The 25,662-nt window shown below is 47.8% G+C and overlaps 1 protein-coding gene across 6 annotated transcripts in view; it reads left to right on the forward strand.

The window, feature by feature from the left end:
• MOB1A (MOB kinase activator 1A) overlaps positions 1–25,662 on the forward strand; it is a 340,751-nt gene that overhangs the window by 38,536 nt on the left and 276,553 nt on the right. For 2 of the 6 annotated variants that reach the window (XM_063932118.1, XM_063932119.1), the window contains exon 5: positions 25,368–25,531. The exons of 3 other annotated variants lie outside the window; for them this stretch is intronic. In XM_063932118.1, coding sequence (XP_063788188.1) covers positions 25,368–25,531 — 164 coding nt within the window. Of the gene's footprint in view, positions 1–14,989; positions 15,090–25,367; positions 25,532–25,662 lie in introns of those variants that run through there. One more of the 6 variants, XM_063932122.1, reaches the window with a different exon arrangement.

Below are 25,662 nucleotides of genomic sequence, written 5' to 3' on the forward strand. Positions count from 1 at the left end.
GTTGAACGCCAGATCCTAAAAGGGAAAGGCATTCCAGAAGAAGTCATTCCTACCTTGATTAAGGCACGGAAGGAAGTCACCGTGAAACATTATCACCGCATTTGGCGAAAATATGTAGCGTGGTGCGAGGATCGGAGGGTTCCGACGGAGGAATTCCAACTGGGTCGTTTCCTACATTTCCTGCAATCAGGATTATCTATGGGTCTCAAATTGGGATCCATTAAGGTTCAAATTTCGGCCCTGTCAATATTCTTCCAAAAAGAATTGGCCTCTGTCCCTGAGGTCCAGACTTTTGTCAAGGGAGTACTGCATATACAGCCTCCTGTGGTGCCTCCGGTGGCACCGTGGGATCTAAATGTAGTTTTAGATTTCCTCAAATCCCATTGGTTTGAACCATTGAAAAAGGTGGATTTGAAATATCTCACATTGAAAGTGACTATGTTACTAGCCCTGGCCTCTGCCAGGAGAGTATCTGAATTGGCGGCTTTATCTTATAAAAGTCCTTATCTAATCTTCCATTCGGATAGGGCAGAACTGCGGACTCGTCCGCATTTTCTCCCTAAAGTGGTATCAGCATTTCATCTGAACCAACCTATTGTGGTGCCTGCGGCCACTAGCGACTTGGAGGACTCCAAGTTGTTGGACGTTGTCAGAGCTTTAAAAATATACATTGCAAGGACGGCTGGAGTCAGAAAATCTGACTCGCTGTTTATATTGTATGCACCCAACAAGTTGGGCGCACCTGCTTCTAAGCAGTCGATTGCTCGTTGGATTTGTAACACAATTCAACTTGCACATTCTGTGGCAGGCCTGCCACAGCCTAAAACTGTAAAAGCCCACTCCACAAGGAAGGTGGGCTCATCTTGGGCGGCTGCCCGAGGGGTCTCGGCATTACAACTCTGCCGAGCAGCTACGTGGTCGGGGGAGAACACGTTTGTAAAATTTTACAAATTTGATACCCTGGCAAAGGAGGACCTGGAGTTCTCTCATTCGGTGCTGCAGAGTCATCCGCACTCTCCCGCCCGTTTGGGAGCTTTGGTATAATCCCCATGGTCCTTTCAGGAACCCCAGCATCCACTTAGGACGATAGAGAAAATAAGAATTTACTTACCGATAATTCTATTTCTCGGAGTCCGTAGTGGATGCTGGGCGCCCATCCCAAGTGCGGATTATCTGCAATACTTGTACATAGTTATTGTTAACTAATTCGGGTTATTGTTAAGGAGCCATCTTTAAGAGGCCCTTTCTGTTGTCATACTGTTAACTGGGTTTAGATCACAAGTTGTACGGTGTGATTGGTGTGGCTGGTATGAGTCTTACCCGGGATTCAAAATGCCTCCCTTATTGTGTATGCTCGTCCGGGCACAGTACCTAACTGGAGTCTGGAGGAGGGTCATAGGGGGAGGAGCCAGTGCACACCACCTGACCTAGTAAAGCTTTACTTTTTTGTGCCCTGTCTCCTGCGGAGCCGCTATTCCCCATGGTCCTTTCAGGAACCCCAGCATCCACTACGGACTCCGAGAAATAGAATTATCGGTAAGTAAATTCTTATTTTTTCACCCGCTGGCGACCCCTCTGGGTCACATAAAAGACCATTTGCACAAATAGCACAAACTCATACCGACACGGACTCTGATTCCTGTGTCGACACTAGTGATTCAAGGGGAATAGATCCTAAATTGGCAAAAAGCATTCAATACATGATTGTTGCTATAAGGGAGGTTTTTGAAGTTACGGAAGCCCCTCCTGTACCTCAGGAGAAGGCTTATTTTTATAAAGAAAAGAAAATTAATCTAACTTTCCCTCCTTCTCGCGAGCTAAATACTCTCTTTGAGGGAATTTGGGCAAACCCTCAAAAGAAATTTCAGATTCCCAAAAGGATTCAGGTTGCTTATCCTTTCCCGGCAGAGGACAGAAAAGGTGGGAGTCACCCCCAGTTTTAGACAGTGCCCTGTCACGGTTAACAAAAAAGGTGATTCTCCCTGCACCTGGGACGGCTTCACTAAAGGAGCCGGCAGACCGCAAGTTGGAGACTACGTTAAAATCTATTTGTGGCCAATGGTACGCTACTCAGGCCCACCATTGTTTGCACGTGGGTGAGTAGTGCTATCGAAAAATTGTCAGATAACTTGTCATCTGAAATTCACGATAGAGACGAGATTCTCCTAAAGTTAGGTCATATCAAAGACGCTGCTGCATACATGCTAGAAGCCATGAAGGATATTGGGCTTTTAGGTTCAAAAGCCGATACGATGGCGGTCTCGGCTCGGAGGGCTTTGTGGATTTGCCAGTGGAATGCTGATGCATATTCCAAAAGAAATATGGAGGCTCTCCCGTATAAAGGTGAGGCCTTGTTTAGAGATGGGCTGGATGCGTTAGTCTCTGCGGCTACCGCAGGTAAGTCAACATTCATGCCTTGTGCTCCTGCACCGGCGAAAAAGACACATCACTCTCAGATGCAGTCCTTTCGGCCCAACAAATACAAAAAGGCCAAAGGTTCCCCATTCTTTGCAGGGAGAGGAAGAGGAAAAAAAGTCCGCAGTGTCTCCAGGATCGCAGGAGCAGAAGTCCACCCCTGCTTCTGCCAAATCTGCAGCATGACGCTGGGGCTCCCTTGCGGGAGTCCGCTCGGGTGGGAGCACGTCTGAAACTTTTCAGTCAGATCTGGGCTCAATCTGGCCTGGACCCATGGGTTTTGCAAATAGTGTCCCATGGATACAAGCTGGAGTTTCAAGACGTCCCCCCATGCCGATTTTTCATATCGACCTTACCAGCTTCTCTTCCAGACAGAGAAGTAGTAAAGGCTGTAATTCAGAAATTGTCAGGATCAAGTCATTGTTCTGGTACCCTTGTCACAGCAGGGAGGAGATTTTTATTCAAAACTCTTCGTAGTTCCGAAGCCGGACGGCTCGGTCAGACCAATTCTAAACCTAAAATCTCTGAATCTCTACCTGAAAAGGTTCAAGTTCAAGATGGAATCTCTGAGGGCAGTGATTTCCAGTCTGGAGGAAGGAGCTGTCATGGTGTCGGTAGACATAAAAGATGCCTACTTACATGTTCCCATTTATCCTCCACATCAGGCTTATCTGAGGTACGCAATACAAGTTTGCCATTACCAGTTCCAGACGTTGCCGTTCGGACTCTCCACGGCACCGAGGGTGTTCACCAAGGTGATGGCAGAGAAGATGGTCCTCTGACAACAAGGAGTCAATGATTCCTTACCTGGACGATCTCCTGATAAAAGCGAGGTCCAAGGAACGGTTGGTGCAGAACATTGCACTCTCCCTGTCTGCTCCAACAACACGGTTGGATTTTGAATCTTCCAAAGTCGCAGTTGGAAGACACGACAAGATTGTCTTTTCTGGGGATGATACTGGACACAGAAGTTCAGAGGGTATTTCTTCCAGTAGAGAAAGCTCTGGAGATCCAGAAAATGGTCAAACAAGTTTTGAAACAGACGAGAGTGTCGATACATCAATGCATTCGGTTGTTGGGAAAGATGGTAGCGGCCTACGAGGCCATACAGTTCAGATTCCATGCCAGAGTATTCAAGTGGGATCTGTTGGACAAGTGGTCCGGATCCCACCTACACATGCACCAGAGTATAATCCTGTCCTACAAAGCCAGGTTTTCACTCCTTTGGTGGATGCACAGTTCTCGCCTATTAGAGGGACGCAGGTTCGGGATTCAGGACTGGGTCCTAATAACCACGGATTCAAGTCTCCGAGGCTGGGGAGCAGTCACACAGGGAATAAGTTCCAAGGAAAATGGTCAAGTCAGGAATCCTGTCTTCACGTAAACGTTCTGGAATTGAGAGCCATTTACAACGGCCTTCTACAAGCGGTGCATCTTCTACAAGATCAGCCAGTGCAGATCCAGTCGGACAATGTAACAGCAGTCGCGTACATAAACCGTCAGGGCGGAACGAAAAGCAGAGCGGCAATGGCAGAGGTGACAAAGATCCTCCTCTGGGCAGAAAGACATGTAAGAGCTCTGTCTGCAGTTTTCATTCCAGGAGTGGACAACTGGGAAGCAGACTTCCTCAGCAGACATGATCTCCATCCAGGTGAGTGGGGTCTCCACCAAGAAGTCTTCGCAGAGGTGGCAAGTCTTTGGGGAGTTCCTCAAGTAGACATGATGGCATCTCGTCTCAACAAGAAGCTTCAGAGATATTGTTCCAGGTCGAGAGACCCTCAAGCAATAGCAGTGGATGCACTGGTGACCCAGTGGGTGTTTCGGTCGGTATTTGTCTTCCCTCCTCTTCCACTAATACCAAAAGTTCTCAAAATAATAAGATCAAGGGTTCGAGCAATCCTCATTGCCCCAGACTGGCCAAGGAGGGCTTGGTATCCAGATCTTCAGGAGTTGCTCATGGAAGATCCTCTGCCTCTTCCTCCTTGCGAGGACTTGCTGCAGCAGGTGCCGTGCGTGTATCAAGACTTACCGCGGCTACGTTTGACGGCATGGCTGTTGAGCGCCGGATCCTAGCCCGAAAGGGGATTCCCAAGGAAGTCATTCCCACTCTTGTTCAGGCCAGGAAGGGAGTAACGTCTAAACATTACCACAGTATTTGGAGAAAATGTGTCTTGGTGTGAATCCAAGAAGGCTCCTACGGAAGAGTTTCGGTTGGGACGTTTTCTCCATTTTCTGCAGGCAGGTGTGGATGCGGGCCTACGATTGGGTTCAGTCAAGGTTCAGATTTCGGCCATGTCAGTTTTCTTTCAAATACAATTGGCCTCCTTTCCAGAAGTTCAGACGTTCATGAAAGGGGTGCTGCACATCCAACCTCCATTTGTGGCACCATAGAACCTTAATGTGGTGTTGCAGTTCCTTCAATCAAATTGGTTTGAACCTCTGCAGGAGATAGAATTGAAGTTTCTCACTTGGAAAGTGATGATGCTCTTGGCCTTGGCATCCGCAAGGCGGGTGTCTGAGTTGGGGGCTTTGTATCACAAGAGTCCTTACCTGATCTTCCATGAAGATAGGGCGGAGTTGAGATCTCGCCAACAATTTCTTCCGAAGGTGGTTTCGTCTTTCCATATAAACCAGCCTATTGTGGTGCCAGTGGCTACTGACACCTTCCCTGCGTCAAAGTCTCTTGATGTGGTTAGAGCTTTGAAGATTTATGTCGCAAGAACAGCTAGGATACGGAAAACTGAGGCTCTGTTTATCCTGTATGCTCCCAACAAGATTGGGTGTCCTGCTTCTAAGCAGACCATTGCGCGCTGGATCAGCGGGACGATTCAGCACGCTCATTCCACGGCAGGATTGCCGATACCGAAGTCGGTAAATGCCCATTCTACTTGAAAGTTGGGCTCATCCTGGGTGGCTGCCCGGGGGGTCTCGGCGTTACAACTTTGTCGAGCAGCTACTTGGTCAGGGACAAACACGTTTGCAAAGTTTTACAAGTTTGACACCTTGGCCGATGAGGACCTCAAGTTTGGTCAATCGGTGCTGCAGGGTCATCCGCACTCTCCCGCCTGTACTGGAGCTTTGGTATAATCCCATGGTACTGAAGTGGACCCCAGCATCCTCTAGGACATATGAGAAAACAGGATTTTAATACCTACCGGTAAATCCTTTTCTCCTAGTCCGTAGAGGATGCTGGGCGCCCAACCCAGTGAGTAATTTACCTGCAGTTATTAGTTTGTAGTTACACAAGTGTTGTAACATTTGTTTTCAGCATGTTGCTGTAAATGGTTCATGCGTGTTATGTTGAATGCCATGTTGTGCGGCATGGTTGAGGTGTGAGCTGGTATGAATCTCACCATTAATTTAAAAGTAAATCCTTTCCTCGAAATGTCCGTCTCCCTGGGCACAGTTCCTATACTGAGGTGTGGAGGAGGGGCATAGAGGGAGGAGCCAGTTCACACCCTTGAAAAGTCTTAAAGTGCCCATGGCTCCTGCGGAACAGTCTATACCCCATGGTTCTAAAGTGGACCCCAGCATCCTCTACGGACTAGGAGAAAAGGATTTACCGGTAGGTATTAAAATCCTGTTTTTCTCTGACGTCCTAGTGGATGCTGGGACTTCCGTAAGGACCATGGGGAATAGCGGCTCCGCAGGAGACTGGGCACAAAAAGCAAAAGCTTTAGACTAGCTGGTGTGCACTGGCTCCTCCCCCTATGATCCTCCTCCAAGCCTCAGTTAGATTTTTGTGCCCGAACGAGAAGGGTGCATGCTAGGTGGCTCTCCTGAGCTGCTTAGAAGTAAAAGTTTAAATAGGTTTTTTATTTTCAGTGAGTCCTGCTGGCAACAGGCTCACTGCATCGTGGGACTAAGGGGAGAAGAAGCGAACTCACCTGCGTGCAGAGTGGATTGGGCTTCTTGGCTACTGGACATTAGCTCCAGAGGGACGATCACAGGTTCAGCCTGGATGGGTCCCGGAGCCGCGCCGCCGGCCCCCTTACAGAGCCAGAAGAGCGAAGAGGTCCGGAGAAATCGGCGGCAGAAGACGTTCCTGTCTTCAGATAAGGTAGCGCACAGCACTGCAGCTGTGCGCCATTGCTCTCAGCACACTTCACACTCCGGTCACTGAGGGTGCAGGGCGCTGGGGGGGAGCGCCCAGAGACGCAATAAAACATGTTTAAACCTTATATGGCTAAAGAAATACATCACATATAGCTCCTGGGCTATATGGATGCATTTCACCCCTGCCAGTTTTCCTAAAAAAAGCGGGAGAAAGGCCGCCGAGAAGGGGGCGGAGCCTATCTCCTCAGCACACAAGCGCCATTTTCCCTCACAGTTCCGCTGGAAGGAAGGCTCCCAGACTCTCCCCTGCAGTCCTGCTACAGAATCAGGGTAAAACAAGAGAGGGGGGGCACTATTGGCAGCTAATATAAAACAGCAGCTATAAAGGGAGTAACACTTACATAAGGTTATCCCTGTATATATATATATATATATATAATATATATATAGCGCGCTCTGGTGTGTGCTGGCAAACTCTCCCTCTGTCTCCCCAAAGGGCTCGTGGGGTCCTGTCCTCTTTCAGAGCATTCCCTGTGTGTGTGCTGGGTGTCGGTACGATTGTGTCGACATGTATGAGGAGGAAAATGATGTGGAAGCAGAGCAATTGCCTGTGTTAGTGATGTCACCCCCTAGGGAGTCGACACCTGACTGGATGGTCGTATTTAAAGAATTACGTGACAGTGTCAGCACTTTGCAAAAAACTGTTGACGACATGAGACATCCGGCAAATCAATTAGTGCCTGTTCAGGCGTCTCAGACACCGTCGGGGGCGCTAAAACGCCCGTTACCTCAGATGGTCGACACAGACCCAGACACGGATACTGAATCCAGTGTCGACGGTGAGGAGACAAACGTAATGTCCAGTAGGGCCACACGTTACATGATCACGGCAATGAAGGAGGCATTGAATATTTCTGACACTACAAGTACCACAAAAAAGGGTATTATGTGGGGTGTGAAAAAACTACCAGTAGTTTTTCCTGAATCAGATGAATTAAATGAGGTGTGTGATAAAGCGTGGTTTTCCCCCGATAAAAAACTGCTGATTTCTAATAAATTATTGGCACTATACCCTTTCCCGCCAGAGGTTAGGGCGCGTTGGGAAACACCCCCTAGGGTAGATAAGGCGCTCACACGCTTATCAAAACAAGTGGCGTTACCACGATACGGCCGCCCTTAAGGAACCAGCTGATAGAAGGCTGGAAAATATCCTAAAAGGTATATACACACATACTGGTGTTATACTGCGACCAGCAATCGCCTCAGCCTGGATGTGCAGTGCTGGAGTGGCTTGGTCGGATTCCCTGACTGAAAATATTGATACCCTGGATAGGGACAGTATATTATTAACTATAGAGCATTTAAAGGATGCATTACTATATATGCGAGATGCACAGAGGGATATTTGCACCCTGGCATCTAGAGTGAGTGCGATGTCCATTTCTGCCAGAAGAGCGTTATGGACGCGACAGTGGTCAGGTGATGCGGATTCCAAACGACATATGGAAGTATTGCCGTATAAAGGGGAGGAGTAATTTGGGGTCGGTCTATCGGACCTGGTGGCCACAGCAACGGCTGGAAAATCCACCTTTTTACCCCAGGTCACCTCTCAGCAGAAAAAGACACCGTCTTTTCAAACTCAGTCCTTTCGTTCCCATAAGGGCAAGCGGGCAAAAGGCCACTCATTTCTGCCCCGGGGCAGAGGAAGGGGAAAAAGACTGCACCAGGCAGCCTCTTCACAGGAGCAGAAGCCCTTCCCCGCTTCTGCCAAGTCTTCAGCATGACGCTGGGGCCTTACAAGCGGACTCAGGCACGGTGGGGGGCCGTCTCAAGAATTTCAGCGCGCAGTGGGCTCACTCGCAAGTGGACCCCTGGATCCTGCAGGTAGTATCACAGGGGTACAAATTGGAATTCGAGACGTCTCCCCCTCGCCGGTTCCTGAAGTCTGCTCTACCAACGTCTCCCTCCGACAGGGAGGCGGTAGTGGAAGCTATTCACAAGCTGTATTCCCAGCAGGTGATAATCAAGGTACCCCTCCTACAACAGGGAAAGGGGTATTATTCCACGCTGTTTGTGGTACCGAAGCCGGACGGCTCGGTGAGACCAATTTTAAATCTAAAATCCTTGAACACTTACATAAAAAGGTTCAAATTCAAGATGGAGTCACTCAGAGCAGTGATAGCGAACCTGGAAGAAGGGGACTATATGGTGTCTCTGGACATCAAAGATGCTTATCTCCATGTCCCAATCTACCCTTCTCACCAAGGGTACCTCAGGTTTGTGGTACAAAACTGTCATTATCAGTTTCAGACGCTGCCGTTTGGATTGTCCACGGCACCACGGGTCTTTACCAAGGTAATGGCCGAAATGATGATTCTTCTTCGAAGAAAAGGCGTCTTAATTATCCCTTACTTGGACGATCTCCTGATAAGGGCAAGGTCCAGGGAACAGTTAGAGGTCGGAGTAGCACTATCTCAGGTAGTGCTACGTCAGCACGGGTGGATCCTAAATATCCCAAAATCACAGCTGATTCCAACAACACGTCTACTGTTCCTGGGGATGATTCTGGACACAGTCCAGAAAAAGGTGTTTCTCCCGGAGGAGAAGGCCAGGGAGTTATCCGAGCTAGTCAGGAAACTCCTAAAACCAGGCCAAGTGTCAGTGCATCAATGCACGAGAGTCCTGGGAAAAATGGTGGCTTCTTACGAAGCGATTCCATTCGGAAGATTCCATGCAAGAACTTTTCAGTGGGATCTGCTGGACAAATGGTCCGGATCGCATCTTCAGATGCATCAGCGGATAACCCTATCTCCAAGGACAAGGGTGTCTCTCCTGTGGTGGTTACAGAGTGCTCATCTTCTAGAGGGCCGCAGATTCGGCATTCAGGATTGGATGCTGGTGACCACCGATGCCAGCCTGAGAGGCTGGGGAGCAGTCACACAGGGAAGAAATTTCCAGGGCTTGTGGTCAAGCATGGAAACGTCTCTTCACATAAATATCCTGGAACTAAGGGCCATTTACAATGCCCTAAGTCAAGCAAGGCCTCTGCTTCAGGGTCAGTCGGTATTGATCCAATCGGACAACATCACGGCAGTCGCCCACGTCAACAGACAGGGCGGCACAAGAAGCAGGAGGGCAATGGCAGAAGCTGCAAGGATTCTTCGCTGGGCGGAAAATCATGTGGTGGCACTGTCAGCAGTGTTCATTCCGGGAGTGGACAACTGGGAAGCAGACTTCCTCAGCAGACACGACCTCCACCCGGGGGAGTGGGGACTTCACCCAGAAGTCTTTCAAGTGATTGTAAACCGTTGGGAAAAACCAAAGGTGGACACGATGGCGTCCCGTCTCAACAAAAAACTGGACAGATATTGCGCCAGGTCAAGGGACCCTCAGGCAATAGCGGTGGACGCTCTGGTAACACCGTGGGTGTACCAGTCGGTGTATGTGTTCCCTCCTCTGCCTCTCATTGCAAAAGTACTGAGAATCATAAGAAGGAGAGGAGTGAAGACTATACTCGTGGCTCCGGATTGGCCAAGAAGAACTTGGTACCCGGAACTGCAAGAGATGCTCACGGAGGACCCGTGGTCTCTACCTCTAAGAAAGGACCTGCTCCAGCAGGGACCTTGTCTGTTCCGAGACTTGCCGCGGCTGCGTTTGACGGCATGGCGGTTGAACGCCGGATCCTGATGGAAAAAGGCATTCCAGATGAAGTCATCCCTACCCTGATCAAAGCCAGGAAGGATGTAACTGCGAAACATTATCACCGCATTTGGCGAAAATATGTTTCCTGGTGTGAGGCTAAGAAGGCCCCCACAGAGGAATTTCAACTGTCGTTTCCTGCATTTCCTGCAAGCAGGACTGTCTATGGGCCTAAAATTAGGATCCATTAAGGTTCAAATTTCGGCCCTGTCGATCTTCTTCCAAAAAGAACTGGCTTCATTGCCTGAAGTTCAGACGTTTGTCAAGGGGGTACTGCATATACAACCTCCTTTTGTGCCACCAGTGGCACCTTGGGATCTCAATGTAGTTTTAGGGTTCCTAAAATCACATTGGTTTGAACCACTCACCACTGTGGAATTAAAATATCTCACATGGAAGGTGGTCATGCTGTTAGCTCTGGCGTCAGCCAGGCGTGTCTCAGAAATGGCGGCTTTGTCATATAAAAGCCCTTACCTAATTTTTCATTCAGACAGGGCAGAATTGAGGACTCGTCCTCAATTTCTCCCTAAGGTGGTTTCAGCGTTTCACATGAACCAACCTATTGTGGTGCCTGCGGCTACTAGGGACTTGGAGGACTCCAAGTTGTTGGACGTAGTCAGGGCCCTGAAAATATATGTTTCCAGGACGGCTGGAGTCAGAAAATCTGACTCGCTGTTTATCCTGTATGCACCCAACAAGCTGGGTGCTCCTGCTTCTAAGCAGACGATTGCTCGTTGGATTTGTAGTACAATTCAGCTTGCACATTCTGTGGCAGGACTGCCACAGCCAAAATCTGTTAAAGCCCATTCCACAAGAAAAGTGGGCTCATCTTGGGCGGCTGCCCGAGGGGTCTCGGCTTTACAACTTTGCCGAGCAGCTACTTGGTCAGGGGCAAACACGTTTGCAAAATTTTACAAATTCGATACCCTGGCTGAGGAGGACCTGGAGTTCTCTCATTCGGTGCTGCAGAGTCATCCGCACTCTCCCGCCCGTTTGGGAGCTTTGGTATAATCCCCATGGTCCTTACGGAAGTCCCAGCATCCACTAGGACGTCAGAGAAAATAAGAATTTACTTACCGATAATTCTATTTTTCATAGTCCGTAGTGGATGCTGGGCGCTCATCCCAAGTGCGGATTGTCTGCAATACTTGTATATAGTTATTGTTACAAAAAAATCGGGTTGTTTATTGTTGTGAGCCATCTTTTCAGAGGCTCCTACGTTTATCATACTGTTAACTGGGTTCAGATCACAGGTTGTACAGTGTGATTGGTGTGGCTGGTATGAGTCTTTCCCGGGATTCAAAATCCTTCCTTATTATGTACGCTCGTCCGGGCACAGTATCCTAACTGAGGCTTGGAGGAGGGTCATAGGGGGAGGAGCCAGTGCACACCAGCTAGTCTAAAGCTTTTGCTTTTTGTGCCCAGTCTCCTGCGGAGCCGCTATTCCCCATGGTCCTTACGGAAGTCCCAGCATCCACTACGGACTATGAGAAATAGAATTATCGGTAAGTAAATTCTTATTTTTTTTCTGTTATCATTTGGGAAATCTATTTTGATAGACACTAAGGGCGGGATTCAAATCTTTTCTGCCCCCATCGCGCCCGCCGGCAGTATGGTCGCGATATCAGCATTTCAGCTTGCCACCCCCAGGGGTGGCGAGCTGAAATGCGTGAAAAGTTACCCATTTGGACGCCCAAACGGGACTTTTCACGATCGCGCCCATGTCTTTAGTCGGGTTTAGCTGCTTTACTTGGCTGAACCCGGCTCTTATGGGCGCGATCAGCGCGAAACAGGGGTCATTAGAATATCACGCCGCTATCTCCCATCACTTTAGACGGGAGATCGGGGGCGATAAAAGATTTGAATCCCGCCCTAATTTTCTGCTTATTTACGTGTGTGTGTGTGTGTGTGTGTGTGTGTGTGTTGTGGTGGTAAATTACATGACAGGTGGTGCCTAACATAGATGAAGGTAGTAATGAGCCTGTACATTTTATCACTTGTATGATCTTTGACTGTATCCTATTTATCATTGCTGGGAAGAGGTCTATCCGTTCTAGTGGAGAATGTGTCACATAACAGCACCTGGAGTCAGTCCTTTGGTGCACCGATCTGAGCACGGCTGGCACAGATGAGAGGAGGGAACCAGGAAGCAATGGGAGGTCCCTCTGATAGCGGCAGCTGCAACCGCAAATTGGGCTTCCTAACTAGTTGCATCAGATGCAACCATGTCAGGGAAAGCCAACCATGGCGGGGTCACATCTGACGACTGTCACTGTCCCTGCCACACAGATTTTGAGAAATCGTAGCCAGAACTTTGTGGGCCCCATAGCAACATTTTGAAGGGGCACCTGTCCCATTGCTTCCAGAGTGATACCTCCACAGCAGTTGTTAATATTATGCCCCATAATAGGGCACTAATTTATTTTATGTCACATTGTAGGGCTGCCAGTACACATTATGCAACAAATTCCCCCCATTTCACACTGACAGTGTCCCCAGTTACTATTGTGTAACACACTGGTGCCTCTACTTCATATTATGTCGCATTACAGTGCCTGCCTTCCGGTTCATTTTATACAACACTACAATGAACAGGTCCAGGGGTGTAACTAAATATATTGAAGGCCCAAATACAAAAGTTTGTGAAGGCCTCTTTGTACCATCCAGTTGTCAAAAATGTATATGTAGACATAAAAATGTATACACATGTAAGTTTGACAAAGTTACAGCTTATTTGCATAGTTATTAATATACTCCAGTTCTGAGAAGTTGTTTAAAACTTTGCGAACTGATTTGTATGGAATTCCAGCACTGATCATGACCAGAGGTAGTGAGGTTCTTTAGGAGCAGGAATAAAGGTGATAGACTGGGCCACTTGCTTGGTATTAGCTGTAATTGGCAGTAATGGTACAGCAACTGTCCCTTTCGGGGTGGAAACTGTGGTTAAATTGGCTTGCTTTGTTGCCCCACCACACAGAGTAGCAACTTCTAGAACGGACTGCAGTTATGAACAGGTTAAAGGCGAGATGTACAGTTTCTACATGCAATGACTAATTATATGGTTTTGTTTTCCTCAATTGCAGTACATCTGTCCATTAAAAGAAACCATGTGTTTATACCTACCTGGAAGTGTCTATATAGCACTTGTCTGATATCTGTTAGCTAAATACTGTCTCAAACATGACCACCCACCAGGTTTGTGTAGACTAGTGTGGATAACAGGATGGGGGTTATCTTTTGGGTTTAATTTGCAAATTTAAACTTAAAAAAAAAAATCCCCAAATGTGGCTTTATTCTTGATGGGCTCATTTATTTTCATATTCTCCAATTGTGGATAGTTTTGTCTCCAAGGTATTGTGGTTCCTATTGTTGTAGCTGTTGGAATACCCTTGCTGCACCTAAGATTGATGATCCATAATTACAGCAGTCTGGGAATCATCTTTCGGGCACTTGGGTGGTGGATTGTGAGTCAGACTGAAACATTAGCAATCAGCCCTATGAAGATGCTGCAGTATTTCCAGGCATTACATCTTCACAGGCTCTCACCAGCATAAGACAAACTACCCAGGTTACACATCTGTAGAAGCTACAATATGAGGTAGCTCTGAGAATACTGTGCAGACAGTGTGACAAACTTTTCTACGTTCCATGATTAACATTGAGCTAATGATAAGCAAGGTTGACTCTTCTGTATAGTTAAACAAAATAAGGTTAGTAACCGTGAATATAAGTTAGACCTTTTGAACATTTTAACTAACCCACCAGTGTCTATTCCCAACCTAATGTATGAATTAAATGAATTCGGCCGCATCTCAAATTTCACATTGAATTACTCTAAATCTATTGTGGTCAACCTCACGGTCCGCCCTACATGGATGATCCCCTTGTCCTTGCTCCCCTCAAATATTAAGTATCTAGGGATTCTGTTCAAAGATCTCTCACGGTTATAGTTAGATCATTTTTGTGTATTTACTGTACGGAAAGGGATTTTGTCTGGGGTGGGAGACCACCTCGTTTCTGACATGACATGCTTTTCCAACATAGATACCTTTGGTGGTTTTCAGTTACCCACTCTTACTTATTATGAAGCCCTTGTCTTAGTCGAGTTCTAGAGTGGTATAGACTGGACTCCGACAAACTGTGGATGAGGATTGAAAATCAAGAGCTCCCAGTGGGCATTGGGTTCACACATCCGGGCTAACCTCCCTTTTGTTCTCATACCACTGTTGGCCTGATACTGTACTTTGACATTGTATTTCTTCTGTGCTCTTTCACGATCCTGTCTAATCGACTTAGGACCTACCTGCCTCTGAGATCTGGACATAACTTCCCATTAAACCAGTGGTTCTCAAACATTTTTGAATCATGGCGCCCAAGAGTATCAGAATTTTTTTCACGGCACCCCTAGGCCAAATTTTCTTATTGAGAGATTTAGAAAGAAATATTAAATGAAGTAAATTGTGTTTATATGTCATCCTTAGGGTCAGTTATGTGGTGAGGCACAGGATATGCTTGTGTTTGTCTACATATTCTATGATTGACAGCCACCAGCACTGGTTTTGCCTATTACATTGATCATAAATTTGAATTGATCCTGGAACACTAATCCAAGGCACCACTGCAAGTGTTCCGAGGCACCCCAGGGTGCCTAGGCACACAGTTTGGGAACCAATGCATTAAACCTTTCCTTTCAAGCAACTTGATACGTGAGACTTCTTGCAGACCACCTGCCCTTTTAGAATTGTTTTGCTAATACCAGGGTTGACCTCAGCACTTTCCCTAGGCTACAAAATCCTAATAGACTATGCTTTTTCCACAGTACTGCGTTTCACAGCTGACTGGGAGAGAGCTTGATATACAGCGGGACTAAATCTCTCCCCGCCCCCGCCTTCTACTTGTGCCTGTTATCACTAAGTGCCCTGAGAAATTGTTGCCTACAGTATGTTGTTTTGTTTGCTTCATTGTAGACAATGTACTTTTGTACATTTTTTTTTTTTTTTTTTTTTTGCTGCTGATGGTACCATGTTTTGATGGTTTCCTGTATCAATGTTTCTGGTTATCTCAACAAAAATCTGTATTGCAAAATAGAACCTCCCCCCCCATAAGCCCCCCAAAAGATTGTTTAAAATATGCCTCTTTATAAAGTTGATTAATCTGTACTTGTACTTTCTGACGTTGTTTATGCCTTCCAGAGTCCTCTGTTTAATACTGTGAATGTTACATTGCCATCTTATATTGCAACCTTTACAACGTCTATATGTATAATCATGTTTAGATTGCTGTTCTGAAATTTCCTACCCCAAAATAGCAATCACAGTATGCATACGTTTGTTTGCATTGACTTGCTATAAATGGATCATGAGTCCTTACAGGGCCAAAATAATGTGGACATCTGAAATTAATCCCTATGGGGCCAAAATAATGTGGACACCCAAATTTCACACCCATATATCCAGATGTGCATGTTGCACATAGCCTTCCAAGGGCATAAGAGTGCAGTTGGTTCCCCCTTTGCAGCTACAACCGTCTCCTGACTACTGGGGAGACTTTCCACTAGCTTTAGGAACGTGTGGTGCTGATTTACATCCATTCTACCGCAGTAGCATTAGTGATATGGTCTGGCTTTCAGTCTGTTACTGTTCATCCCAAAGGTGTTCCATAGGGTTGATGTCAGGGCCTTGTGTAGGCCAGCAAAGTTCTTCCACACCACTATTAGCCATTTCTGATTTACCGTGCTTTGTGTATAGGAAAGGTATGGCTGTTGCCACAAAGTTGAAAGCACACAACTCTCCAGAATATCTTAGTCTACTGTAGCATTAGTTTTCCTTTTACTGGAAATAAGGGCCCCAGACCAAGCCCAAAGGACACCTCCAAACAGTTATTCCTCATCCACAAATCTTAACACTGGTCAGTCAAGAAGTATTCTTCTGGCATCCACAAAACCCAAGTGTGCCTGTCAGATGGTGAGCCCATGATTCCTCACTCCATTCTGTGAGCTTGTGTGGCCTTGCAGTTAAGCTGCTGTTACTCCTCTAGGCACAGTAACGGCTTTTAGTTGATTAGGGTAGAAATGTGATAACTGGCTCTTGTTGGAAAGGTGGCATCCTATGCAGTGACGTGCGGTGAGGTCAATGGCTGGGGAGGCACTGGCCAGTGTGGGTGGTGCAATGATGCAATGCTCGAAGACAGAGAGAGAGGGTGTGGCTGGGGGATAGTGTTAAAGACAGGACAATGAGAGTGCGGTCACACACGGAGAGGAGTAGGGGCAGAGAGAGGCGACTGGGTGAGCTAATAGAGTGTCAAAAATTGTACAATGACAGCGCAGTCACAAAGAGAGAGAGAGGCAGAGACGGGCAGATGGAGAGACTGAATGGAGCTTTAGCTGTGGGGTAATACAGTCAGAGACATGTAGTCACACATCGAGAGGAACAGGGACCGAGAGAGGACTGGGGGGCAGGGCCGGCAACCAAAATCTTGGTTCCTGGTACGTGGATAACTCTGCCCCCCCACCTACATGGGTGTGGTTCATCAAATCGACAGTATCTAGGTCGACAATGTTTAGGTCGACCACTATAGGTCGACAGGGTTTCTAGGTCGACAGGGTTTCTAGGTCGACAGGTCTAAAGGTCGACATGAGGATTTTTTTTCTGTAGTTTTCTTCGTAGAGTGACCGAGATCCCAAATTAGTGCACTGCGTCCCCTCGCATGGCTCGCTTCGCTCGTCATGCTTCGGGCATGGTCCCTTCGCTCCGCTACCGCTTCGCTCGGCACAGATTACCGTTCCAATCGTAGTCCACGTGGATCGTTAAGTATGAAAAAATTCAAAAAAATTTGAAAAACTCATGTCGACCTAGCACATGTCGACCTAGAAACCCTGTCGACCTTCCATCCATGTCGACCTAGTGACTGTCGATCTATAGTGGTCGACCTAAACATTGTCGACCTAGATACTGTCGATCTACAGACCGGATCCCCACCCACACATCCCCCAACCCCTGTCGCTGTCACTACAATTCCTCTTAGGGGAGCAGAAAGTGAGGGGAGTGAGAGAGAGAGAGCGAGGTTATCATGGAGAAAGAGAGTAGCAAAAAAGAGAAAGGGTGCCAGGGAGAGAGAGAGAGAAGCAAGAAAGAAATGGAAAGAGACAGGGGTGGGTCAGGGATAGAGCAAAAGATAGAAAAGGTGTCAGAGGGAGAGAGAGGGGAGTGAGAGAGAGTGTGTCAGGGAGAAAGGGAGAGTGAGACAAAGAGAGAGAGGGAAGCAATTGAGAGTGTGTCAGGGAAAGAAAGAGGGAGAGAGAGATAGAGTGAGTGTCAGGGAGAGCGAGAGAGAGAGGGAGAGACAGTGGACCTTATTCAGAGATGGACGCAGATCGCTGTATATGCAGTCAGATCTGCGTCCATCTCCTCACATGCTGGGGACCGTCCAGCACAGGACAAGGCCACCCAGCATGTGTAGTGCCGCCTCACAATGTGTCCGCAATTGCTGACGCAGCAAATTATAGTTGACCCCTGACTGCGCTGTCAGGCGGTCCATCGTCATTTTTTAAAACTGAAGATGCTCCCGTTTGACATGCCATGCCCCCCCCCCCCCCCCAACGCTGCCCTGTGAACGCCACCGCTGTCAATTACACTGCTGCTGCATCCTGTGTAAGGTGGAGCAGGTGTGATGCGGCTGCAGCACATGCGCAGTTTGCTGATGCTGGCAAACTGTGCTGCAAGCTGCTGAAGTGGCCAACTCTGAAAAAGGTCCAGTTTCAGGGGGATAGAGAGTGTGAAGGAGACAGAGTGTTAGGGAGAGAGAGAGAGAGGAGCAAGAGGAGGGAGTGTTATGGAGAGGTGGGGAGGTTAGGAAGAGAGAGCGAGCAGGAGAGACAGTGACACGACCAGATTACACAGCACTGAGCAGCACAGGTATGTCCTGGGGGCGGGCACTTCTTGGCATTAGGCCCCGCCCCCTAAACACCCGTGAATTGCGGCACTGCTCAGCTGCAGGGAGACAGCCCTGGTACAGGGGGGAGGGGGGCGAGTGATGTTGGGTCGCAGCAGCCAGGTCTTACCTGTTCTATGAACCTGCAGGAATGTAGAGGCCACCAGCAGCACATTAGGGGGGGTCCGGTGTAGTCAAGGCAGCTGGTCCCTCACAGAGCTCCGGCACACACTACATCAAAAGGGCACCGCTGGGAGGATCTAGCACTACAGGCAGCGTCATGGTCCCAGAGGAGCTGCACCACAGGGAGACATCAGCCGGGCCCCACCGATGGAGCTATGTAAGGGGCGGATGTGCAGGGGCTGCTCGGGCAGGAAACCAGATAGTGATGATAACCATTGTAGCCAAACCTCCTTTTTTGGGCATCCAATCAGGGAGGGTCAGGCAGCAGTGTCACGCCCCCTCTTGATCCGTCCCTGCAGGCCTGTCACTGAGGCAGAGTTAGAGGTGCCTCATCCTCTTGTTTTTTTCAATGGGCTTTTCCTGCCCGTAGCCGTGGCCCCGCCCCCCGCTCTGTACAGTTTATAATTATCAGTGGGAGGCAGCGCACTCGCTGCCTCATATCCAGGTATTTCCAGGTTTTACTACAAAAAGGAGTAGATTAATACAAAGGAGTTACTTATATCACAGAGTCTGTATTATAAATATCTTCTTTGTATTATTGTAATTCTCAGATCGGAATTTGACAGAGGAGGCAGAGCCTCCCCTGCCTCCCCTGACTGCACGTCCCTGATCCTATGACTGTGCCACTTCCAGTCACTGAACACTTCCAGTCACTGAACACTTCTGCTAATGAGTGACATGCTCCTGTGGCAATGACTACTTGAAATGGCCATACACTAAAGGGTGTGTCCATGTACTTTTGGCAATACAGGTTGAGTATCCCATATCCAAATATTCCGAAATATGGAATATTCTGAAATACGGACTTTTTTGCGTGAGAGTGAGATAGTGAAACCTTTGTTTTTTGATGGCTCAATGTACACAAACTTTGTTTAATACACAGTTATTAAAATATTGTATTAAATGACCTTCAGGCTGTGTGTATAAGGTGTATATGACACATAAATGAATTGTGTGAATGTAGATACACTTTGTACAATGCACAAAGTTACAAAAAATATTGGCTAAAATTACCTTCCAGCTGTGTGTATAAGGTGTATATGTAACATAAATGCATTCTGTGCTTAGATTTAGGTCCCATCACCATGATTTCTCTGACGTCCTAGTGGATGCTGGGACTCCGTAAGGACCATGGGGGATAGCGGCTCCGCAGGAGACAGGGCACAAAATAAAAGCTTAAGGATCAGGTGGTGTGCACTGGCTCCTCCCCCTATGACCCTCCTCCAAGCCTCAGTTAGATTTTTGTGCCCGGCCGAGAAGGGTGCAATCTAGGTGGCTCTCCTGAGCTGCTTAGAATAAAAGTTTAGTTAGGTTTTTTTATTTTCAGTGAGTCCTGCTGGCAACAGGCTCACTGCATCGTGGGACTAAGGGGAGAAGAAACGGACTCACCTGAGTGCAGAGTGGATCGGGTTTCTTAGGCTACTGGACACTAGCTCCAGAGGGACGATCACAGGTTCAGCCTGGATGGGTCACCGGAGCCGCGCCGCCGTCCCCCTTACAGAGCCAGAAGAGACGAAGAGGTCCGGTGAAATCGGCGGCAGAAGACATCCTGTCTTCAGACTAAGGTAGCGCACAGCACCGCAGCTGTGCGCCATTGCTCTCAGCACACTTCACACTCCGGTCACTGAGGGTGCAGGGCGCTGGGGGGGGAGCGCCCTGAGACGCAATATAACAGAATACCTTAGGTGGCAAAACAGAATACATCACATATAGCTCCTGGGCTATATGGATGTATTTTAATCCCCTGCCATTTTACACAAAAAAGCGGGAGATAAGGACGTCGTGAAGGGGCGGAGCCTATCTCCTCAGCACACAAGCGCCATTTTCCCTCACAGCTCCGCTGGAAGGACGGCTCCCTGACTCTCCCCTGCAGTCCTGCTTCAGAATCAGGGTAAAAAAGAGAAGGGGGGGCACGTTTGGCAGCAAATAAATATATTAACAGCAGCTATAAGGGAGTAACACTTATATAAGGTTATCCCTGTATATATATATAGCGCTGGGTGTGTGCTGGCAGACTCTCCCTCTGTCTCTCCAAAGGGCTAAGTGGGGTCCTGTCCTCTATCAGAGCATTCCCGGTGTGTGTGCTGTGTGTCGGTACGCGTGTGTCGACATGTATGAGGAGGAAAATGATGTGGAGGCGGAGCAGTTGCCTGTGTTGGTGATGTCACCCCCTAGGGAGTCGACACCTGACTGGATGATTGTATTTAAACAATTAAGTGATAATGTCAGCAATTTGCAAAAAACTGTTGACGACATGAGACAGCCGGCAAATCAATTAGTGCCTGTCCAGGCGTCTCAGACACCGTCAGGGGCGCTAAAACGCCCGTTACCTCAGTGGGTCGACACAGACCCTGACACAGATACTGAGTCTAGTGTCGACGGTGACGAGACAAACGTAATGTCCAGTAGGGCCACACGTTACATGATCACGGCAATGAAAGAGGCATTGAACCTTTCTGACACTACAAGTACCACAAAGAAGGGTATTATGTGGGGTGAGAAAAAACTACCAATATTTTTTCCTGAGTCAGAGGAAATAAATGAGGTGTGTGAAAAAGCGTGGGTTTCCCCCGATAAAAAACAGCTAATTTCTAAAAAATTATTAGCATTATATCCTTTCCCGCCAGAGGTTAGGGCGCGTTGGGAAACACCCCCTAGGGTAGATAAGGCGCTCACACGTTTATCAAAACAAGTAGCGTTACCGTCTCCTGATACGGCTACCCTCAAAGAACCAGCTGATAGAAGGCTGGAAAATATCCTAAAAAGTATATACACACATACTGGTGTTATACTGCGACCAGCAATCGCCTCAGCCTGGATGTGCAGTGCTGGAGTCGCATGGTCGGATTCCCTGACCGAGAATATTGATACCCTGGATAGGGACAATATTTTGTTAACTATAGAACATTTAAAGGATGCATTACTATATATGCGTGATGCACAGAGGGATATTTGCACCCTGGCATCAAGAGTAAGTGCTATGTCCATCTCTGCCAGAAGAGCGTTATGGACGCGACAGTGGTCAGGGGATGCGGATTCCAAACGGCACATGGAAGTATTGCCGTATAAAGGGGAGGAGTTATTTGGGGCTGGTCTATCGGACCTGGTGGCCACGGCAACGGCTGGAAAATCCACCTTTTTACCCCAGGTCACTCCACATCAGCAGAAAAAGACACCGTCTTTTCAAACTCAGTCCTTTCGTTCCCATAAGTACAAGCGAGCAAAAGGCCATTCTTTTCTGCCCCGGGGCAGAGGAAGAGGAAAAAGACTGCACCATGCAGCCGCTTCACAGGAGCAGAAGCCCTCCCCTGCTTCTGCCAAGTCTTCAGCATGACGCTGGGGCTTTACAAGCAGACTCAGATATGGTGGGGGCCCGTCTCAAGAATTTCAACGCGCAGTGGGCTCACTCGCAAGTGGATCGCTGGATTCTACAGGTAGTATCGCAGGGGTACAAACTGGAATTCGAGGCGTTTCCCCCTCGTCGTTTCCTGAAGTCTGCTTTACCAAAGTCTCCCTCCGACAGGGAGGCAGTTTTGGAAGCCATTCACAAGCTGTATTCCCAGCAGGTGATAATCAAGGTACCCCTCCTGCAACAAGGAAAGGGGTATTATTCCACGCTGTTTGTGGTACCGAAGCCGGACGGCTCGGTGAGACCAATTTTAAATCTGAAATCCTTGAACACTTACATAAAAAGGTTCAAATTCAAGATGGAGTCACTCAGAGCAGTGATAGCAAACCTGGAAGAAGGGGACTATATGGTGTCTCTGGACATCAAAGATGCTTATCTCCACGTCCCGATATACCCTTCTCACCAAGGGTACCTCAGGTTTGTAGTACAAAACTGTCATTATCAGTTTCAGACGCTGCCGTTTGGATTGTCCACGGCACCTCGGGTCTTTACCAAGGTAATGGCCGAAATGATGATTCTTCTACGAAGAAAAGGCATTTTAATTATCCCTTACTTGGACGATCTCCTGATAAGGGCAAGATCCAGGGAACAGTTAGAAGTCGGAGTAGCACTATCTCAGGTAGTGTTACGTCAGCACGGGTGGATTCTAAATATTCCAAAATCGCAGCTGATTCCAACGACACGTCTACTGTTCCTAGGAATGATTCTGGACACAGTCCAGAAGAAGGTGTTTCTCCCGGAGGAGAAGGCCAGGGAGTTATCCGAGCTAGTCAGGAACCTCCTAAAACCAGGACAGGTCTCAGTGCATCAGTGCACGAGGGTCCTGGGGAAAATGGTGGCTTCTTACGAAGCGATTCTATTCGGAAGATTCCATGCAAGAACATTTCAGTGGGATCTACTGGACAAATGGTCCGGATCGCATCTGCAGATGCATCAGCGGATAACCCTGTCGCCAAGGACAAGGGTGTCTCTCCTGTGGTGGCTGCAGAGTGCTCATCTACTAGAGGGCCGCAGATTTGGCATTCAGGATTGGATCCTGGTAACCACGGATGCCAGCCTGAGAGGCTGGGGAGCAGTCACACAGGGAAGGAATTTCCAGGGCCTGTGGTCAAGCTTGGAAACGTCTCTTCATATAAACATTCTGGAACTAAGGGCCATTTACAATGCCCTAAGTCAAGCAAAACCTCTGCTTCAGGGTCAGGCGGTGTTGATCCAATCGGACAACATCACGTCAGTCGCCCACGTAAACAGACAGGGCGGCACGAGAAGCAGGAGGGCAATGGCAGAAGCTGCCAGGATTCTTCGCTGGGCGGAAAATCATGTGATAGCACTGTCAGCAGTATTCATTCCGGGAGTGGACAACTGGGAAGCAGACTTCCTCAGCAGACACGACCTTCACCCGGGAGAGTGGGGACTTCACCCAGAAGTCTTCCACCTGATTGTAAACCGTTGGGAAAAACCAAAGGTGGACATGATGGCGTCACGTCTAAACAAAAAACTGGACAGATATTGCGCCAGGTCAAGGGACCCTCAGGCAATAGCAGTGGACGCTCTGGTAACGCTGTGGGTGTACCAGTCAGTGTATGTGTTCCCTCCTCTGCCTCTCATACCAAAAGTACTGAGAATCATAAGAAGGAGAGGAGTAAGAACTATACTCGTGGTTCCGGATTGGCCAAGACGGACTTGGTACCCGGAACTTCAAGAGATGCTCACGGACGAACCGTGGCCTCTACCTCTAAGAAAGGACCTGCTACTGCAGGGGCCTTGTCTGTTCCAGGACTTACCGCGGCTGCGTTTGACGGCATGGCGGTTGAACGCCGGATCCTGAGGGAAAAAGGCATTCCAGAAGAAGTCATCCCTACTCTGGTCAAAGCCAGGAAGGACGTAACCGCAAAACATTATCACCGCATTTGGCGTAAATATGTTGCGTGGTGTGAGGCCAAGAAGGCCCCTACAGAGGAATTTCAACTGGGTCGTTTCCTTCATTTCCTGCAAACAGGACTGTCTATGGGCCTAAAATTAGGGTCCATTAAGGTTCAAATTTCGGCCCTGTCGATTTTCTTCCAGAAAGAACTGGCTTCAGTACCTGAAGTTCAGACATTTGTAAAAGGGGTGCTGCACATACAGCCTCCTTTTGTGCCTCCAGTGGCACCCTGGGATCTCAATGTGGTGTTGAGTTTTCTAAAGTCACATTGGTTTGAACCACTTTCCACTGTGGACTTAAAATATCTCACATGGAAGGTGTCGATGCTGTTAGCCTTGGCTTCAGCCAGGCGTGTGTCAGAATTGGCGGCTTTATCATATAAAAGCCCTTACTTAATTTTTCATTCTGACAGGGCGGAATTGAGGACTCGTCCTCAATTTCTACCTAAGGTGGTTTCTGCATTTCACATGAACCAACCTATTGTGGTACCTGCGGCTACCAGGGACTTAGAGGACTCTAAGTTGCTTGACGTTGTCAGGGCCTTGAAAATATATGTTTCCAGGACGGCTGGAGTCAGAAAATCTGACTCGCTGTTTATCCTGTATGCACCCAACAAGCTGGGTGCTCCTGCTTCTAAGCAGACGATTGCTCGTTGGATTTGTAGTACAATTCAGCTTGCACATTCTGTGGCAGGATTGCCACAGCCAAAATCAGTAAAAGCCCATTCCACAAGGAAAGTGGGCTCATCTTGGGCGGCTGCCCGAGGGGTCTCGGCTTTACAACTTTGCCGAGCAGCTACTTGGTCAGGGGCAAACACGTTTGCTAAATTCTACAAATTTGATACCCTGGCTGAGGAGGACCTGGAGTTCTCTCATTCGGTGCTGCAGAGTCATCCGCACTCTCCCGCCCGTTTGGGAGCTTTGGTATAATCCCCATGGTCCTTACGGAGTCCCAGCATCCACTAGGACGTCAGAGAAAATAAGATTTTACTTACCGATAAATCTATTTCTCGTAGTCCGTAGTGGATGCTGGGCGCCCATCCCTAGTGCGGATTGTCTGCAATACTTGTATATAGTTATTGTTACAAAGATTCGGGTTATTATTGTTGTGAGCCATCTTTTCAGAGTCTCCTTTGCGTTTATCATACTGTTAACTGGGTTCAGATCACAAGTTGTACGGTGTGATTGGTGTGGCTGGTATGAGTCTTACCCGGGATTCAATATCCTTCCTTATTATGTACGCTCGTCCGGGCACAGTATCCTAACTGAGGCTTGGAGGAGGGTCATAGGGGGAGGAGCCAGTGCACACCACCTGATCCTTAAGCTTTTATTTTGTGCCCTGTCTCCTGCGGAGCCGCTATCCCCCATGGTCCTTACGGAGTCCCAGCATCCACTACGGACTACGAGAAATAGATTTATCGGTAAGTAAAATCTTATTATCTCATTATGGTATGCAATTATTCCAAAATACGGAAAAATCTGATATCCAAAATACCTCTGGTCCCAAGCATTTTGGATAAGGGATACTCAACCTGTATCTATTTTTTTTTCTTTTTGTACTGCAGAGGACAGAATCTTCTGGGTGAATGGATATGCGGTCTATAGAACAAGCAATACCAGTGAGACTCGCTATCTTATAGTATTCAGTCACTGCTGGCTTATGCAAGACTCCGCTGATGGAACACTAATCAGATTTGATTTTTCCTATTGTTGGACCCAAGTGTTAATGTTCCTGTGTTTCCTCAATTATCAGGTGTACCCTTCCCAAAGAACTTCATGTCTGTGGCAAAGACCATCTTGAAGCGCCTGTTCCGTGTATATGCTCACATATACCACCAGCACTTTGACTCTGTTATGCAGCTACAGGAAGAAGCACATCTCAACACGTCTTTTAAACATTTCATTTTCTTTGTACAGGTAAGAACTGTAATGGGAGCTCCATTTGCATAAGTCAATTGCTGCACAAGTAACCACTGTAGATCAAAAAGGGGACGGATGAATTATGACTCTTCCTTATAGTCTATTCATTACAAACAGACAATACAGAA

This window comes from Pseudophryne corroboree, chromosome 6 (assembly GCF_028390025.1).
Source record: "Pseudophryne corroboree isolate aPseCor3 chromosome 6, aPseCor3.hap2, whole genome shotgun sequence".
Taxonomy (NCBI): domain Eukaryota; kingdom Metazoa; phylum Chordata; class Amphibia; order Anura; family Myobatrachidae; genus Pseudophryne; species Pseudophryne corroboree.